This window comes from Leptidea sinapis, chromosome Z (assembly GCF_905404315.1).
Source record: "Leptidea sinapis chromosome Z, ilLepSina1.1, whole genome shotgun sequence".
NCBI lineage: Eukaryota > Metazoa > Arthropoda > Insecta > Lepidoptera > Pieridae > Leptidea > Leptidea sinapis.
In genome coordinates this window covers 32,525,278-32,543,915 of record NC_066312.1, presented here as the reverse complement: position 1 = coordinate 32,543,915, position 18,638 = coordinate 32,525,278, and the positions used below count along the sequence as shown (strand labels likewise).

Sequence of the window (18,638 nt, the reverse complement as noted above, 5' to 3'; positions counted from 1 at the left end):
TTACTTATAATAAAGAACTAGTCCAGTTTTTTTAAGCAAACCTAAGTGACTGAATGTTAATAACGCAAATATTTTAAGCAATGAACGTAAGCGGATTGCAATTTTGTTACAGACAGAAATTCTGCCACACATCGCACCCTTACTATAAGTCGTTAAGGAGTTCTATTGAACATCATATTTGACTACGACAATTACTTGACCATAACGACATTACGGTAGGTGACCCAAAGATCCGAATAGCATAAAAATGATTTGGCCTAGTATCGTTAATTTGCTCCTAAGAATTGAAGAGTTCCGTTACTTTGAATCAGAATCTAACTAAGCCACAACCAAACTCTATTTGATGTTACTATATTATTTCCAATAAAAAAAGAATCATTGAAATCGGTTGCCGTGATATTGAGTTATTCGTAAATTTGTCGCGCACATACTTATAGCAAATAAAATACTTTTATGGTTTTCTCATGGTTGCAATTGTCAGATCTGGATCAAATCAATAAGACCACAGGAGAAGCACCAGCTTTTAAATAAAACAAGAATTATCAAATCCGGTTCACCCAGTCGAAAGTTCTGAGGTAACAAACATAAAAAAATATACGGACGAATTGAGAACCTTCCTTTTTTGAAGTCGGTTAATAATACTTACTGAAGATAATATGTGATCCCAGCTGTGTCTTTCTTATTTCTTGTAGTAGTATTATTGTAGTACTATTATTTTTACAAAGTTTAGTTTCAATTATTAGCAAAGTTTAACAGAACACGTGATACGTCAACGTTACTCATTGTTCGAGACTGGCTTTTATCTAGTTGGAGCGCAGCGAAAAGAAGAATGAAAAAACAACAGTAATAATTTAAAATTCTACTTGAATAGGCTTTAAAAGAGTAATTAACATTGGAAAATCCATCAATAATAATTACAAATCATGAGAAGTCAAGTCAAAATTTACTATAGCCTGCCATCTATCGTACATTGATAAAACAAAGATCTCGTGTCTTCCAGCAACGATGTATCAGTGTTTTAGTACATTTGTAGATGGCGCTGTAAACACGTAACAATAAGGAAACATTTCTACCTATTTATTACCTTTTCAAATAATTTTGCAATTTTTTTAATTATTATTGTTCTATTTTGGTACTTTCCTTTTTATATTGTAGGTATTTTAAACATATTATCATACAATTACATTATAAAGCTTACGTACGGGTTGTTCACCTAACTACGTCTTAAATCATTCGGCCTTACAAATAAAAATGGTAAGTATATAGTTAAGTATATGTATTTTGCATTTTCAAATTCAAATTCTAATTTTAACCTTTTAAAAATGTTTTGTTCCCTTAAGAAGTATAAATGATAAGTTTTAGGAAGAAATCACTATCAAATTGCTATCCAAACATCGTAAGTCAAATTTCAAAACATTTAATGAAGAACTGATGTTCAAAATAATATAATATAATATTGATTTTTCTATATTCATTTAGTGCGATCTTTGTGCTTGATGCTTGCTGCACATAGATTTTATATTAGGTTCCAATTTACTTAGCTTAAATCTCAAATTTCTCCACTGCGAAACCATAACAAATAACCGCTTTAATTTCGCCATGTCTTGTCCATATGTAGCATAAGCAACACTAGCGTAACTGCCTGTTCTAACGCATAGATAAAACTCTAATGCTATCTCTTTCCCCGCCCGGCTTCGGCGATCGGCTTCGATGCAGCCACACTTACGCCCGCCGGCCGCCATTTTGTTGCTGTGCCGAGTTGTATTCTCACTAGCGAAACTACATTTTTATTTCAGAAATCGCCGATTGATTGATTGATGCAAATAAATTAATTCATGTGGTCAGAAATAGATCTATTCTGTATTTATTAAATCACCCAGAATATAATTGAAATCACCCGATTCACGATTGAATCAACTCGACTGATTCGCGTGACGTTTCGACGCAATTCCTATTCTCTTTTTTTTTATGAAAATAAGGGACGAGACGACTGGACGTTGAGCTGATGGTGACTGATACTTCCTGCCCATTACATTGCAGTGCAGCTCAGGACTATTGAATAACCCAAAAATTCTGAGACATAAGTTGTCAAGTCTCATTTGCCTCGTAATTTCACTAGCTACGGCGCCCTTCAGACCGAAACACAGTAATGCTTACACATTACTGCTTCACGGCAGAAATAGGCGCCGTTGTGGTACCCATAATCTAGACGGCATCCGGCGCAAAGGAGCCTCCCACTACTAAAGGCTACCTCTCTCAAGCTACAGTTGACGCAGAGGAATTCTTTCAGCGTTTATGCAACTTGTAGTTTGAGTTGTAGCTTAATTAACTAATTACATAAGTAATGTTAGCTATGTAAAAGGATATCAAATAAAACAATTATTTACACATTTATAAATCATATTTTTTTTCTTACATCTGACATATTTAAGAATAGGTACATCCATTTCAACAGTTCAATCTTAACATAGATTAAAAATATTTATTAATTAGAACCTACTTTAAGAACAAACTGAATATTTATGTCTTAAATTAAAATAACAGAATCTTGGTAACGTTTAATTATAATTAAGTACAAATCTCATAGGTGGAAACAAATAATACATGAAAAAGAATAACTCGACATGATGACCATAAATTTTTGCATTCCGTTTGTAATTATAGAATTTTAATGTGAACTTTGAAGTGACTTTAGTGTACAAAAATTTTAGTTTACAAATTAGTTATATAAATAATTTATATGGATGGCGATAATGGTAATTAATTAATCGTTGTATACTTTTATTTTTTTTTAATTTAGCGATTGCATAGGCTTTATGCCAATGGTTTTTATATATCTTCATTAAGAGCATCTACGTAATCTGTGGCGTTAGTAATTCAGATGGAATATATTTGTTAATTAAGAAAAATGGAGTATGTTACGTCTAATCATCAATACTTTTATACAAAATTATATTATTGTAAAGAAATAATATAATTTGACTTGCTATTATTACCATTCATGTTTCCATGACAGTAAGTCCTTGCATATGTTAGAGTATCAAGTAATTATTAATGGAATAAGAGGTTAAGCAAGTTTAGGGGGTCACCTGATTTTAAGTGATAATATACATAACACAATAGCTTATAAACATATTATTTATAAAATAATTTTAAAATATTTAGCTTGATTAAAGACTTATAAATTGTTGTTTATTATTGAATTTGTATGTAATTTGCTCACTATATTATCAAAGTGGTAAACTGCAGTGATGAAAAAGACATTAGTAACTATCATAATCAGTAATTTATGGTAAAAACCGCGTGGCATCAGCGCGACCGGAAGTCTAAATAAACATATCGCAATTTTTGACGTAGCGTAACAAGTAGGTATTCGGCAATAGGCCTTAAAGATTGCTGATTTCAGCCAGATAACTATTCGTTTCATCTCTAGATAAAAGATATCTATTTTAATTGTACAATTAATAGATTTCAAGTAAAAAAAAATGTTAATGTAATTTTATTGTTTGTAACAATATAAAATGATTGTGATAGAATCAGACAACTTACAGTAACCTATATCTAATATTATGACAATATATTTTATTGTAATACATTTAAATTTAAATAATATACGCAAAACTAGACTTTATATTGTAAAGTTTAAGACAACGCCGTTGTACTGAGGTCAGATAATTTGTTAGAGGAATGTTATTTTGATTATGTGATATTTGATATTTATATGAAAACAATTACCTTATGTAAACAATATAAAAATTTAGTGAACTAAAAATATATTCATAATATAATATAGTACAAAAATATTAACAATAACCTAATAAATAACTGTGATGTGTTTGTGTTTCAATAACGAGATTCGTATAAAAAATAATAAATTAAAAATTGTCTCTTACATTGATTACTTATTCTCATGTTGATGTAGAGTACTATTATTAGAATTATAGATTTCGACATTAAATGCCAATAAGAAAATCAATACTTCTTTATTCTACTGCAGAATAATATCTATTTACGTTTCCATACATTGAATATATTTTATCAATTGTTAATGAAAATGGCATCTCAATAAGTCAAATGCGTGTATATAGTTCGCTTAATTTATAAAATAAAAATTAAAGAATTGATAACGTTCCATAAAATAGATAAAATATTAACATAACCTAAACATCACAGCTATTGTTAGAGAGTTAAAAACTTACATAATTAACCTTAAAATAAACTCGTTAAGAAGTTCTGTTCAATACATAATCTTTGGCCTACAGATCTTTACTTGTCATTGTCATATTGCACGTTCGCGCCTTTTTATATCTTAACCTAACACTGAGATTTATTTAAACGTTAAAATTAAAATTAATACTAGACAACACAATTCCAGTGAAGGTACGAAATTAAAAATTCTCGTAATAATCGGGTTTTTCTAATCGCCTTCAAATGAATAGCACCTTTAAGATCTCAGTTTTAATATACGGATAGATTAGGTATGGCATCACATAACAAAAAACATAAAGCATTTAAAAATGGAATGTTGTTCGAATTACCTAAAAAATATGCTTACGCTACGGTAACAACAATATTTCGATTGTCAAAAATAGTTTATCAAAAATTCGTAACTCTGAAAATTTTACGAAAATGTATAAGTAAAATTCACTCACTTAAAATAATATGGACACTTCAACAAACCGGTTTTAACAACCTTAATTGACGGGAACAATTATTTCGATACAACCATTGAAAGATCAACATGCAAACTCTTCAACATTAAACTAGCCTATAATAATTTCAAACAATTAAGCTCCTGGGCAACACTTTCCAACCAGAAACAATTTCACTACCACACCTTAGTAACTTCCCTTGAGCACATCTAATTCTGAGCATTTAAATCAAACCCATTTAAAACAAACTGGTAGTTAGTTAATCGTATGAATAACAAACTATGAGTTTGAGTATGGGACGTCGATTTCGGACTTTACTTTGACGAAGTTGGGGTTATCGGTCTTATAGTCTGGACCTTTGTGTCCGAACTGGTAGACGAGTCTCGCTGTTGGTACAGAGACGAGCACGAACTGCCGGTAGTGATATCGCATTGCTCTGCTGAACTTCTCGAAGGTCATATTGTCGTTTTGTTTCATTTGACCCCACAGCTTTGCTACTTCATCTGGCTTCACGAATCTGGAAAGAAGAAAGGAATTGTATCATTTTTTTATACTACAAAAAAAGAAACAATTTAAATATAGAAGACGGTTAGCTAGAGTTAACTGCTCCTTCATAGGTCTTCATATTAAATTTAACAATAAAATACTATATATCTACAGTATACTAGGAATCGCTCAGCACAAATTCAAGAAATATATTAAAGCTTCTTTGACACAGAAGGCTTTCTATAGTTAAGCAGATAATATAGAGGATAATGATGTATGGTTCTGGTCTGGTTTATATTATATTGTATAATCTAATATATAAAATTCTCATGTCGCGGTGTTTGTAGTTAAACTCCTTCGGAACGGCTTGACCGATTCTCATTAAATTTTGAGTGCAGATTATGTATCGGACAACATCTATTTTTCATCCCCCTAAATGTTAAGGGTTGTCCACGCCAATTCTTATTTAAATTTATTGACATTTTTTTTTTAATTTTTTTGATTATGAGTCAGCATTAAAAATACACACAACTTCAAATTTTCACCCATCTACGATCAACAGTTACTTTTGTATCGCGATTTTAATATCAGCAATACAACTTTTGCTGGGTCAGCTAGTATTATATATAATCGACTAAGTTGTTATATGATTTAAAAGATGGACTGGGAGTTTCTTATAACTTTTTCTCTACGTGTTAAAAGCCCCGGGACGAACTCAAGTAATTGCCATATAGATTTACAATATAATAGCGTACAGAAGAGAAAAGTATGCAAGAGAAAGAACATTTCTAACGAAGATACAGCAAGATAGAAAAGGAAATCGAATCTATTATTACTGTAACCGATTTTGAATGACAAGTCGTCAACAGTCAGCCACGCTTGATGTTAGTTCCTTAGTATTTCGAGTAATAAAATACACTAGCTAACGCACACATTGTTAAATCACAATTTTCTACGCATTCTCAGCTTGTTAGGTCATCTACACGCAGTATATAAGGCCCTTTAGAGTAGACTTGAATAATATATGATCAAAGTAATTTATAACCCCCTTATACATAATAGTGTGCTAACTTAAAGCATTGCTAATTATCACTCTGTCTTCTTCTATTGACCTAAGTCAGAATGGGAAAAAACACTCCTTAGCGGCTGTTTAAAGTTAGCGGACCATAATGAATAAGGGGGTAAATGTATTCGTTACACAAGTATATATATGCAATAGCTATTCTTGAACATGGAATAAAAAATACACTGTGACAAATACTTATTCTAAGATTATCAGCGCAGAAATAACTTCCTATTATTAAACATTATTAATATAATTGACTATTTCATCTCATTGTTCCAGTAAATTAGAATCAGACATCTGTATAGGCAGCCTTGTCATGTTTTTAAAACCTTGAATTTAAAATGTTGCGGAAAGAGATTCTTTACTATTTGCAAGAAAGTGGTACCCGTTAGTCGTTTGCTTACGATAAAATAGCTATGAACTATGTTGCAATATAAAACTGAACACTATATTTCAGTTAAAATTTTAATTATATTTTTAAAGTGATAACTTCCTATGCGAGACTTTTTATGAAAAAAAGGGCAGAGACTAGCAGGACGTTCAGCTGACGTGAATTGATACGCCATGCCCATTACAATGCAGTGCCACTCAGGATTCTCGAAAAACCCAAAAATTCTGAGCGGTACTCCAATTGCACTCGTCACCTTGAGACATAAGATGTTAAGTCTCATTTTTCCAGTAATTTCGCTAGCTGCGGTGCCCTTTAGACCGGAACACAATCATGTTTACATATTACTGCCGAAATAGGCGCCGTTGTGGTACCCATAGCTAGCCAGCACCCCGTGCAAACGAGCCTCCCCCTGATAAGCCGCTTCGTAACGTAACGCGTTACGACGCTAGTCTGTTTGGCTTCCCTTTCTCTCACGCATACGTTAACGGTAGGCAGGCTCCTCCTCTCTCACTCTAACCAATTGTTACTTTTATAGAATTAAATAATGATACTAATAATGTACATACACAAAATTCAATAATCTACATTTACGTAATAACTCTCAATTGTAAAATCAATAGTCCCTACTCAATGCAAGTCGATACATAAAGGAACCACCAGTCCTTATATATAAAGAAACCACCCACAGTCAACCCATTCAAATGGTCATCGATAAAAACCCATCACCAAAGGCAAAATATTCGAGTCAAGTTCGACAGCATAAAACCTCGCATATAATTTGCAGCTCATTAAATGGATTCTCTAAGAGCATAATACTGTATATACACACACACCTAGTAATGATGTTGTCCAGCTAATTGAAATAAGAGTCAAGGTTTCCTTGTTAAAGTCATTAACAGGTTGCAACGTGACGAACACAAGCTATAAGACAATAATTGCCTTGGCAACTCGAGTGGGATTTTATAAATTGAGGCTGTATCTAGCTAGCGTAGAATAGAAGTTGATTGTAAATAATAATAAATCTTAATATATATAAATTACGTGACACGTTCTTTGTCCGCGATGGACTCCTAAACTAATGAACGGATTTAAGTGGGGAACACTTCATGGAGTGCAGTTTAGTCCAACTTGAGAGATAGGATAGTTTTTATTTCGATCTGGGAACATAGTTATTTTTATTTTCAATATTTGTTTTGTATGGACATATTTTCTATGACAGAATTTCGTGACGCATGGTTTGACAGTTCCACTGTGAAACAATTTCAACAACAGGGAGCATTTTTTACGAAATTAATCTTGATATTTTTGGCAAATTCCTATAAAACAGTATATTTTTTATTATCTACAGAACAACGTCTGTCGGGTCAGCTAGTAACATATATTCTTATATAAACCAATCATAAGCAAAATATCTATTGACACACTGACACACTTTTTACAAAAATTATCTTGCCCCAAGTTAAGCATATATAGCCTGTGTTATGGGTTACAAGACAATGATATATTTAATACAATATATTTACTTAAACATACATAAATACATTTATTGGTTTATTCTCAGGTACAACTTATTAGCAAGTTTATTTGTAAGGTTGCTTATATTTAATATTTACATAATATCTAACTTATAAGTATGCACAGCGTTTTATGTAGCAAGAACATATTTTAAATCGCCAAATTCTCTTATCTTATTAAATCTTATTCATTCCACTATTCTCTAAATTACGCTGAAGTTCCTTTAAACACGACAAAACATAAATAATCTTTATTTCGCCGCGTTAAGCGTGAATATAATTAAATCTGACCTTGCGTGGAAGCAAATAAAAACCAAAGAGTTACTACGAAGTTATATATTAACAATAAAGATGCCATCTCTTACGGACATCGCTTGGTTGATAATACTTATAATGGTATGACAAGGTTTACAAAACATTAAGTAACCAACACTGTACTGTTAACATATTATTATATCAGACTACCTCGAGGTGTTTACCTTTATGGAAACATAAAAATAAATAATGCTACTAATTCGCTTGAGTATAGCATGCTCTATCATAGTTGAATCTCCATAATTGAGATGGCGTCTTCATTTATAATTCTTGTTTATGCTAAGGTACTGTTGCAATACATGGGCACAGACCAAATCTCTAAAAGAAAGGCATTCCAAGTAGTTATCTTTAAGTGATCACTTCTACTTGACGACCTGTATAGCCTAGTGGTTAGCGATCCTACTTACTAAGCTAGAGGTCTTGGGTTCGAATCCCGGTAGGTGCAAGCATTTATATGATGAATATGGATGTTTGTTTCCGAATCATGGATGTTTATATATATTTATGTATGTTTAAGTAAGTATATTGTATTAAATATATCGTTGTCTTGCAACCCATAACACAGGCTATATGCCTAATTTGTGGCAAGATAATTTGTGTAAAAATTGTGTAAATATTAAAAAAAAATATGGACCGACGATCTGGTCATGATCGCCGGAACACGTTGGATGAGGGCAGCGCAGGTCCGATCCTCATGGCGATCTTGAAATGAATGAATGAATCCCTCACTTCTAGGATTACTAAAATCATAATCGATGAAATTCCGTAAGCACATATTATGTAGTCAGAGGTACAGATAAAGGATATTTTCTCGAGAGAACGCAATGCAAAAGTTATTGCGGACAACTTCGCAGGCAGTTATTAAGTATAATATACCAACTCATACCAACAAATGATACGTTAATTAAATAAATATATTAGTTGAATTTGTTAAGTATTTTTTTGGTATACTGTACTTAAATGTATTATATATATGCACAGCAAGAAAAATGCAATTGCCGAGTCGAAATCTGTAGTTTTTAAATTACTTACAAGTATTTGCATAAGCCAGCCAAGCATTTTAAAATTTAAATTTTAAATCAACAATTTACTTATTCGCAATATGGATATTTTTACCACGTTTGGCCAAACTATGAAATTAGCTTTCTTGAGAGGTTGACAACGCTCCTGTTCCTCTGGCTAGCAAAATGCAAGAGAATGTGGGCGGCGGTGATCAGTTAACATCAGGTTACCCGTACGCTCATTTGTCTCCTTCTACCATAAAAAGGGATAAAGGGCATTTATTTTCTCAAAATTGATTCCTTTAGAATTCTTTTTGATGTCATTTCTAATATACTACTACCGCTTCGGTAATAAATGGCGCTCTGAGAGAGAAGAAGCAGCGCAAGAAACTCTCCCAGCATTCTTTTCAATAAAAATATACAATATTGTACAGTCATTTCTATCGCTATAAAATAATAATAATCTAGTCCCGGGATGTCCGATCACTTAAATATTCAGCTGTAGAGTAATAGCATTTACGACATAACCATTTTTTTATAAAACATATAAATTTATTTCTAGATAATGCCTGAACAGTGGCTGAGACTTTATAAAAGTGTATACATAAGGTGCAAGAATTTATATGATGAATATGGATGTTTGTTTCCGAGTCATGGATGTCTAAATGTATTTATGTATGTTTATATGTATGTTTATATGAATTTATGTATGTAAGTAAGTATATTGTATTAAATATATCATTGTCTTGTAACCCATAACACAGGCAATATATGCTTAACTTGGGGCAAGATAATTTGTGTGAAAAGTGTGTCAATATTATTATTATTATTATTATTATTATTATTATAAGAAAATAATAAATATTCTTACGTAGGAAATACTATATACTTACAATATACTAACTAGCGATAACTTTCAATTTATCAATGTTTGCGTTAGAGTTTCAGTTTCTTAGTCAAGAGTTTCATTGTCTATCTTACTGTACGTTTAGAGATACTCTTCTCTCTAGCTTGCTTTGTTATTCTATAATATCTAAATATATTTTAAGTATGGTATTTATCTTAATATATATAAATTACGTGACACGTTGTTTGTCTGCGATGGACTCCTAAACTAATGAACAGATTTAAATGGGGATTACTTCATGGAGTGCAGTTTAGTCCAACTTGAGAGATAGGATAGTTTTTATTTCAATTAGGGAACCATAATTATTATTTTTTCCAATATTTGTTTTGTATGGATATATTTTCTGTGAGAGAATTTATTGACGCATGGTTTGACAGTTCTGCCGTGATACAATTTCATTATAACAACAAGGAGCATATGTTACGAAATAATTCTAGATGTTATGAAAAATTCTTGACAAATTCATCATAAACAGTATTTTATTTATTATGTACAGAACAACGTCTGTCTGGTCAGCTAGTAATATTATATATCTAATATATAAAATTTTCGTGTCCCAGTGTTTGTAGTTAAACTCCTCCGAAACGGCTTGACCGATTCTCATGACATTTTGTGTGCATATTGGGTAGGTCTGAGAATGGGACAACATCTATTTTTCATCCCCCTAAATGTTAAGGGTGGTCCAACCGTATTTTTTTTTAATTTTAAAAAATACATACAACTTCAAATTTTCACCCGTCTACGATAAACACCTATTTTTCTATATTATTATTCTGTTCCATCCATAGATCCGCAATAGGGTTGCAAGATGGCAATGGATTATTTTAATTATTACTTTATATCGCAATACAACGTTTGCTGGGTCAGCTGGTAATATATAATAGTTGTAAACAAAAATATATGTATGTTTTATAGATCGTAAAGTTTGTAGTTCACCCTCAGTACTGGCATTGGGACTGTCTTCAATATTTATGCTTCATTCAAGATAATTATTATAATGAGGCAGAAATGATTAATAAAACCTAACACCTAACCTCGGAGAATCAGTATTGTGTTCATGAACAATATTAATAATAACTCTGTAACTCATCGCTTTACCCAAACACGTAATTTTTTACAGTGTAATATACATTGGAGATGCATTAAATAAAGTAAAAATCCTGCGAAGCTTATGACAAGCAATGTATTACTTCGAATTTGACTTATGCCAATATATAGTAGTCAGGTTTGATGAAGTTGAATATGGTACAGAAAAAAATGTTTGTGAATGATGAGAATGTATTTCAATTTTAAGTCTATTATTGAAATGACGTGTGATATCGATAATTATTTTTTTATATTTTGCTTATTAAATTTAATGTTAACGTAAAACCTTTGAAATGAGTGATTGTTGTAATTTTCTCTCCGATTAATCTATCATTTTTACTACTTTAAAGTTTTTTCTTCCGCCAAAGATGTATAGCTTGTAACGGGTGTACAAACGAGCTTCTTTTTTTTATGATAATAAGGGACGAGACGAGCATGACGTTCAGCTGATGATAATTGATAAGCCCTGCCCATTACGATGAAATACCGCATAGGATTCTTGAAAAACTCAAAAATTCTGAGCCGTACTACAATAGCGCTCGTCACCTTGAGACATAAGATGTTAAGTCTCATTTGCCCAGTAATTTCACTAGCTACGGCACTCTTTAGACCGAAACACAATAAAGCTTACACATTACTGCTTCACTGCAGAAATAGGCACCGTTATGGTACCCATAATTAAGGCCTCCCACTGGTAGAACTGGTTTGACATGGGATCTGATCACCTCGACCCATTCTCACTTGTCCAGAGGAATCATCAGAGCGTTGCCGATCTTCTATCGTCCAATGAACGTATAATACGAATTGGAAAACCGAAAACACATTATTACGTGGCGGGCGAGAATCGAACCGGGGGCTCCGCGGTGAGAGCCAACGGTTCTACCTACTGCGCCACAGAACCGTCCAAAATAATCAGTTATAATATGTGTGACGAAATAAGGTTGGCAAATGTGTATTAACATACATCCTTGTGCGGTGTTTCCGGGACGATACGACATGGGTACTTTGAAAAAATGCGCTCCTGTGCTTCCTCTGGTGTTGCAAGAGAATTTAACATTAGGTGACCTGTACGTTAGTTTGTCTTCCTCTTCCACATAAAAATCTTGATTTGTTAATTTAATGCTATTTGTATCTTTATAATATCCCCTATCTCTTTATATATAAGTATATTATCTTATGTCAAATATTGAATTTTGTTTAATATTACCTCTATGTAGCGCAAATCTAGTTCATTATATTTAAAAATAAAGGAAACTATAGGTTTTTAAGTATTTTTAAGTATAAATTGTCATTAGTTTTGTGTAACCGTTTGTTTCTGAATAAATAAATAATAATAAAAAAAAAATTATAGAAGCAAATTAAAACTTAATTATAACCTGTATACATGAGGTATTCTGCGAAATTTATTATAGTTAGTTCGTTAACACCATCTTTGTCGGAATTGGAGTAGTGATGCACATTGAATACAGAATCGCTAACCTTAAGAGCCAATGGCACTTCTATTAGTTCATGACTGAAAGACAATGAATCATTTGGAGGCTTGTTTGAGCAATCAGGATGGAACAGAACGTGACCGCCGGCTCATAAAATATATAAATATTGGACATATAAAACTTGTTATAATACATACTCTATAGTCTTTGTATTTGTGGAATCATTAAACATCATAAAATAAAGTCCTCCACCGCGTCTGTCTGTCTGTTCGCAATTAACTCAAAAACTACTTACTTACTACGATTTTGAATAAAAGTATTTGAATTTGAATGTCTATTTCATCACAAATTATATGTCGCTACCTAATTTCGTCACAGAAATTTTACAAAACGCCCTTAAGTAATGCGAAGTTTGGATTATTGCCATCACGTAACGGATGCGTCGCACGTAACATGCTTGCTCCTTGGCCCAGCTGACAACGCGATACTTCGCAAGGCCAAACTGTAACCTCGTGCAGGCGCGGGCAGCATCCAAATTTGTATGATTCACTTGTGACATTATTACAAAGGACTTTCGAATACGTTACTGGAAAAGTCCCATGACATTGTTTTGAACATAGACTTACTGGCGTATCTACAAAGGAGGCCTGATGAGAAAGCTCATGGTCTCTCAGAGGGCAATGGAGAAAGGGCTATGCTCGGAGTTTCCCTGCGAGATCGAATCAGAAATAAGGAGATCCGTAGGAAAACCAAAGTTACCGATATAGCCCAAATGATTGCGAAACTGAAATAGTGGCAGAGGGCAGGAAACAAAGCTCGTCGGACAGATGGCCGGTGGGGCAGTAAAGTCTTGGAATGGCGACCACGTACCGGAAGACGCAGTGTTGATAGGCCCCTCACAATATGGACCGACGATCTGGTCAAGATCGCCGGAATACGTTGAATTAGGGCAGCACAGGACCGAGTGTCGTAGAGATCTTTGGGGGAGGTCTTTGTCCAGTAGTAGACGACTTCCAGCTGATGATGATGAGACAAAGAAAGCGGGCGAGAGAGACACTTAAATGCAATAGATTTCATTTGTAAGAATGTACTGATAGTATTAAATAATAAAAGAATAATAACATTTATAAGCAAAAATATACGATGAAATGACCAGTTTTGATATAAATATTGAGATTAATAAGATATTCAATGGAATAAAAGTATCAGCCGCTGTCGGCCATGTTAACTGAAACGTGAATGACGTCACGCCTCACATACCATCACTGCATCGCTTGAAGATTTGCTTGCTATAGCATAATCATTGAGGCGTGACGTCATAATGTTAACTCCATGATACCTCCTCGCGTTTTTAAGATTTTAGAACTTTATTTCTCAAAAGAATATTACAATATTCCCTTATAGAGAATATATATTCTAATTGCTATATAATATTATGTGAGCAGTTAGCAATTTTATTATTAAAATATAAGTATTATCAAAGTAAGTATAGTAAAAAAAACCAGTAAACTCACACTAGATCAAACCCTTGAAAAGAAATTACTATATAAAATATAATATCAAGAACATTCATAAATATGTTACTTCTGCACAACTTCATCAAACTGGATTCATAAAATACATTAATTTGCGTTACACGTTATTTTATTGCGAAAATAAGTACTTTAAGAGGATTCATATAGTATGAAAATTTAATTTTGTTTAATAAAGATAAACTGATATGATGAATTTTGCAGTTTTTGATATTCGTAAGTTATTAGAATTTGTTTTTATAGAATAATACTACTAGACATTTATAGAAATTTAAAAACCCTGTACAATGATGTTAATATTATTCTAAAGAAAAAATCCAGTATAGAGCTAAGTCGACATATATAGGTAATTAAAATAGAGTCACATTCAGAACTATTTTTTTCATATAATGTTTAAATTTTCGTTTAATATCTTTTATAATCATTTTAAGCAAGTAAAAGTGTACCTGGATAATAGATGGGGAATCCAAAATAATAATAAAAATATATCTGTTCCTGTTTATTATCTCGTCACAAAAGATCTTAAAACTAATAAATACAGCTGTACATAAGTGTTACAATCTTATCCAGCTGTTAAGAATGTATATCTGAGCAGCTGGTGTCTGAAGTAGGTTTAACCTGTACATCCAGATCATCAGGACCTCACCCCTATATATAAGAATCAGAATTTGTTAACACAAGCATTAAAAATAACAAAAGAATGCTTATTTGTGAGTGTGTTATACAATCGGTTACTACCAGTGTAGAAACTAGCAATAAACGGTGTAAGAAAATAGTATTAAGCAATATTTTTCGCAGATTCTAAGTTTTCTTCGATATGCTTTTTTTCCGGATCTTAAATAATAATGTCATCATGTCTATTGAAATGTTGGCGATACATTAAACTTGGCAAGGTACTGCATGCCTAGTTAAATCTTCTATATGCTCGATTACTCTTTCTGGCCTTCCTTGTTGATCCGTAGCATAAACCAGGTCATGAAGAACGACTTAATATTAATCATACACAAATGAACAATGTCATTTAATATTTAATAAAACAGAAAAGGTTGTAACAGTAAACTCGAAGCAATGTGACTCACAAAGAATTCTCTAGTTATTTTAGCATTTTTGACTTTATTCTTCAAAATCCCCAAAAATGAAGGGTAATATTTTCAAAAGAAAATATATAATAAATTTGGTACTTACATAATTATATTTATGTAGCATAAAATATTTATAAATTTATTTGCCAAACTACATCATATAATACACATAAAGATCTAATTGTTCATTCGTTGAAAAGTTGAATTAATATTCGTTGAAATTTCACGGAACATTGTATTCATATAACTACTAGATAGATTGTGACAGCTGTCAAATTACATGACAGGGAGAAGTAATTACTTGGAGTAATTTTACTTCGTATTTATTTATATAACTAGCCGTTCACGCCTGCTTCACTGGGAGAATTTTAAAAGGAAATAGATTAATGAAGGAACGTTGGATTTCGAAAAATAAATAACCACAAACCATCTAGGATAAATTTCGCATCGAATGGTGGTAGTTTTATGTCGATATGATCAGTGGTTTAGGCGTGACTTAGCCTCAAACAAAGACCATATTCATTATATATATATATATATATATATATCTGTGTTATATATATATATATATATATATATATATATATATATAACACAGATAAATTTTATATAAAACTTATTATACATGAAAACGACAAAGTATTATATGAACTCTGCTGTAGAAATTATTTGTTTACTTCAACCTGTTATTTTTGTCGGTCAAGGAACCAATTCTCGATGCGTAATGCAAATTGTTCACTTGTATAGCCCCTACCTCGATGTATACATACAACATGTTGTACATGAATAGGCTCAAGTAAAAATGGACTGTAAATACATGACATAGTTTGCTAAAATGCGATGACAAGGATATTCAGTTATTTGTGCTGGTCAGAGTTACAAAGAATTACTGGAGGTCAATAAACCAAGGATGTGTACAAAGTTTATTGCCTGTTGTGTACTTTATGTAAATGTGGTTCAAAAATATCCAACTTAATTTTTGTTTGTGTAAGATTAGTTAAATAATAAATTCAATTAGTACCCACTTTCACTTTTGTCTAAGGAATAAAACTAAGAAGACTTAATTGCAATTTATATCCAGTAGATTTTCCACTATCTATAGTATAACCACTATTATTTTATTTATATCTGATAAACAATGTTTTCTGAGGAAAATTATAATATTAATTCCCTAAATTGACGTTTTTTTATTGTTGGGTAAATAAGCACTTAAATCTATTGTGTCCCCTACGTGTTCTTGGACGCACGCCCTGGCGATGACTATGCTCATTGTGATGAGGCAGTTGGAAAACGTTTACTGAATTTTTCCCTTGCACATTCGGATTTCAATTTGTACCTAAATCACGTCCTCCAGGCGTATAGCCTTTAATAGGCGCAGTATCCTCAAAGGACCACAGGTGGGGTACATCCTTTGCCTGGATATAAAGTGCCTTGAGGCAACCTGCCCTCATTGCGCGCCTCACATGCCAGAAGGATGTGTTTAGGATCCTCCATAGACGTAAAAAGCTAATAACATCTCATATAAGAACATCTTCCTAAAGATTTTACATAACATTATGTAAAATCTTGGTCCGATGTTAAAAATGCAAAACCATTACTGGAAACAACTATTAAAAAACCCATATTATAATTAAGATTAATTGCAATGAAATTATGTAATAATATTAACACTAAAATAATAAAACTGGTGATTCCCCGTAAGCAGGTGTTATAGTACGTGGTCAGAATATAATGCTAATTTAAATTTAATATTCAAAACCAGTTATTGAGACTTCATAATATGAAAATCCCCTGATATTATTCCGTGTGATAAAAACCAATTGCATCAAACTGCGTCATCATGTGAGAATATAATTTAAAAATTTGTTAATTTCGCAAACTAAATATTTTTTGTGTCTGATATTTTACTTATCTATTCTTATAAAAATGGATTTTTATATATTGTACTAGCTGACACGACAGACGTTGTTCTGTACATCTATATATACAAAAATTAATTGCTGTTCGTTAGTCTCGCTAAAACTCGAGAACGGCTAGACCGATTTGGCTAATTTTGGTCTTGAATTATTTGTGGAAGTCCAGGGAAGGTTTAAAAGGTGACTAAATATGGAAGTGTTCGGAATTAAACAAAAACAACGTCGCCCGATATTTGTTTTGTATGGACATATTTTCTATGAGAGAATTTATTGACGCACGGTTTGACAGTTCTGCAGTGAAACAATTTCATTCAGTGCATATTTTACGAAATAATTCTTGATGATATGAAATATTATTGACAAATTAATAAATTCGACAGGCTATTGAAAACGGCTGCTAGTGATGACAAGGGTTTTTTTTTATGGAATAGGAGGACAAACGAGCGTACGGGTCACCTGTTGTTAAGTGATCACCGCCACCCACAATCTCTTGCAACACGAGAGGAATCACAGGAGCGTCGGCCGCCTTTAAGGAAGGTGTACGCGCTTTTTTTGAAGGTACCCATGTCGTATCGTCCCTGAAACACCACACAAGGAAGCTCATTCCACAGCTTTGTAGTACGTGGAAGAAAGCTCCTTGAAAACCGCACTGTGGAGGACCGCCACACATCCAGATGGTGAGGATGATATCCTAACTTGTGGCGTGTCGTGCGAAGGTGGAATTCGGCGGCAGGAATCAGGTTGAACAGCTCTTCGGAACACTCCCCGTGATAAATGCGGTAGAAGACACACAATGAAGCGACGTCTCTACGCAACGCCAAGTGATCCAGCCGTTCACAGAGCACTGGGTCCGCGACAATTCGAGCTGCTCTGCGTTGCACGCGGTCAAATGGATCGAGCTGATACTAGGGTGCGCCAGACCACAGATGACAGCAATACTCCATGTGTGGCCGGACCTGCGCTTTGTAGAGCGCTAGTATGTGGGCCGGCTTGATGTATTGCCGTGCTCTATTAATGACGCCCAGTTTCTTTGAAGCCAATTTGGCTTTGCCTTCCAGATGACCACGAAATTGGAAATCGCTCGAGATTTCGAAACCCAGTATTCCGATACTAGGCGAGGCTTTGAGGGGAGTGTTGTCGAAGAGCGGTGATACGACAAATGGGGTTTTTTTTAGTGGTAAACGCGCAAACTTGAGTCTTCTGGGGGTTAAATTGGACAAGGTTCAATTTTCCCCATTCCGCGACCTTCTCAAGAGA

General features: G+C 33.1%; 1 protein-coding gene across 1 annotated transcript in view; it reads right to left on the bottom strand.

Annotated features, from left to right (window-relative positions):
* Positions 1-2,379: 2,379 nt before the first annotated feature.
* The window catches only part of LOC126978783 (ETS-related transcription factor Elf-4-like), a 39,040-nt gene continuing 22,781 nt past the window's right edge, over positions 2,380-18,638 (bottom strand). Inside the window, exon 2 of the mRNA XM_050827853.1 lies at positions 2,380-5,169. Coding sequence (XP_050683810.1) covers positions 4,932-5,169 — 238 coding nt within the window. The 3' untranslated portion in view covers positions 2,380-4,931. The remainder of the gene's footprint in view (positions 5,170-18,638) is intronic.